Below are 2,101 nucleotides of genomic sequence, written 5' to 3'. Positions count from 1 at the left end.
GTGGGCAACGTCCAGGTTGTGGAGGTGGCGCAGGCGGCCAAAGAGCCCCTCATCCAGGTGGCGCAGCCCCAGGCCGGCCAGCCGCAGTGTCTCCACGTTGGCAGTGTCCAGGACACCGGGCTCCAGGGCCGAGAGGCTGTTGTGGCTGAGGTCCAGCAGCAGCAGGCGGGGCAGGCGCAGCGGGGGCAGTGCCCGCAACTCGTTATCCTGCAGCTTGAGCTCCAGGAGGCGGTCGAACACATCAAAGGCACCAGGCTGGATGTGGCGGATGCGGTTCTTGCCCAGGTAGAGGCGCTCAAGGCGGCGCAGGCCGCGGAAGGTCTCGTTGGTGATTTCCCGGAGCCTGTTGGCAGTCAGGTCCAGGTTGCTGAGGTTGGCCAGTGGCTGGAAGACCCCCCCAGGCAGGCTGGCGATCTGGTTTTGCGACAGGTCCAGGAGCTGCAGCCCCGGCAGGCCAGCAAAGCTGCCCGCGTCAAGCGTGGTGATGCCGTTCTCAAAGACGTACAGGCCCACGGTGTCGGGCGGCACGTCCAGAGGCACGGTGGTCCCCCGGCGGGCGGTGCAGAAGACAGTCCGTGGCTGGTTGCACTGGCAGCCAGATGGGCAGCCTTGCACCCCAGGCCCCAGGGCCGGCAGCAGCAGCAGCGGCAGCAGCAGGCGCAGGGGGGCCCTGGAGTGCATCTCTGGTCCCTGGGAGCAGAGAGGGAAGCGGGAGACCGTGAGTCAGGGGCCACAGGGGACAGCCACTCCAGGAAGGGTCAGGAGGGGAATTCCCAGCTCCCGTCCTCTCCCCACCCTCAGACCCGACAGCACACAGGAGCTGTGAGTCAGGTCCCCTGAGCCGGGGCCGGGCTCCTGGCGCTGCCCCGTCACTCCCTTGCTATGTGACTCTGAGTGGTCACGTGGCCTCGTCATGGTATCAGTTGCCATTTCCTGCGCTGACACCAGGGTTCGGTGGGCTGACTGACGCACACAGAGGGGGCCCAGCCCCCAAACGCTCAGAGACCACGAACAGCTGCCCCCCTTCCCCTTAGCTCCAGCCCTCCAGCCTCTCTGCGGCTCAGAGAGAATACGTGTTGGTCAAAAAGCATCAGGCTCTGTGCCCTCCCCCGAAACACCCCCCCAACAAAAATCTCTGCGGAGGCAGACGGGAAAGGAGGGAGAATGCAGGTCCTGGAGCGGCAGCCCCTCCCGCAGCATCCGGGAGAGACGGGCGGGCAGGCGGCCGAGCGCGTAAGTAGAGAAGCTGGCTGCCCCCGGCCGCCGCCGCCACGCTCCGCGTCCTGCAAGTGAGGAGAGACCACAGCAGGAAGACCTCATGTGGAAACTATGGGATCGGTGTTTTTCCACTTGCGAAGTCAGACCTGCCGGGGCCCCAGCCAGCAGGAGAGTTCCTGGGGAGGGGGAGGCAGGGAACCTCGGCCTCCAGGCCCCCCCATCTCTGAGCTGTGATGACAGAACTAAAGGTGGGGGGCTCTGGCCTCCCTGGAGTGGCCCAGGGTGCAGGCTGGGGGATAAGGTTTGCGTGGTGTCCCCAGAGAGAACACCAAGCCTGGAGATGCTCCAGAGTGGATCCCCCGCCATTTCTCAGGATACACTCTGGGCCAAGTGTGGCACGGGAGCGGCAGCCGCCGTCCCCACGCACCAGCGCCCCCGAGCGTCGCCCAGCAGCTCCTCCAGGTGGGAGCTGTTCTCCATGCTCCCAGATGACAGAAGAGGGGCTCCTGGAGGCACAGGCACTTGCTGCCTTCTCGCCGCCAGGAAATCTGAGCTGGAGCCCAGCTCCTTAACCACGTCCAGGTGCGGCTGGGCCTGCCCTCCTGACGCGGGGCCCAGTCCTGCCCTTGTGGGGGTAGCTCTCCTAGCGGCTCCAGCTGCCACTCATAGCCGGAACTGCCTGAGACAGGATGGGGCCACAGCACGGGCCCCCTTCACTTAGGCTTCTGCGGGGAGCCGGGGGCCACCCTGGCAGCAGTCCCCCCCGCCCTGTGGGCCCCTAGACCCCCTGAGAGGCCGGCACACGTCCCCTCCAGGTGTCTCCAGCTCACACAAGGGCCTTTTGTGCTGAGGCTCAGCCTCCCCTCCCGCACACTGGCCAGCC

General features: G+C 66.5%; 1 protein-coding gene across 1 annotated transcript in view; it reads right to left on the bottom strand.

Moving 5' to 3' along the window:
- Positions 1 to 2,101, bottom strand: part of VASN (vasorin) — an 11,002-nt gene that overhangs the window by 2,132 nt on the left and 6,769 nt on the right. The window contains exon 2 of the mRNA XM_010840494.1: positions 1 to 690. Coding sequence (XP_010838796.1) covers positions 1 to 681 — 681 coding nt within the window. The 5' untranslated portion in view covers positions 682 to 690. The remainder of the gene's footprint in view (positions 691 to 2,101) is intronic.

The sequence above is a fragment of the Bison bison genome, unplaced genomic scaffold (genome assembly GCF_000754665.1).
Source record: "Bison bison bison isolate TAMUID 2011002044 unplaced genomic scaffold, Bison_UMD1.0 scf7180017864144, whole genome shotgun sequence".
Taxonomy (NCBI): Eukaryota; Metazoa; Chordata; class Mammalia; order Artiodactyla; family Bovidae; genus Bison; species Bison bison.
The sequence above is the reverse complement of the archived record's forward strand: the minus strand, read 5'-3'. Positions and strand labels throughout refer to the sequence as shown.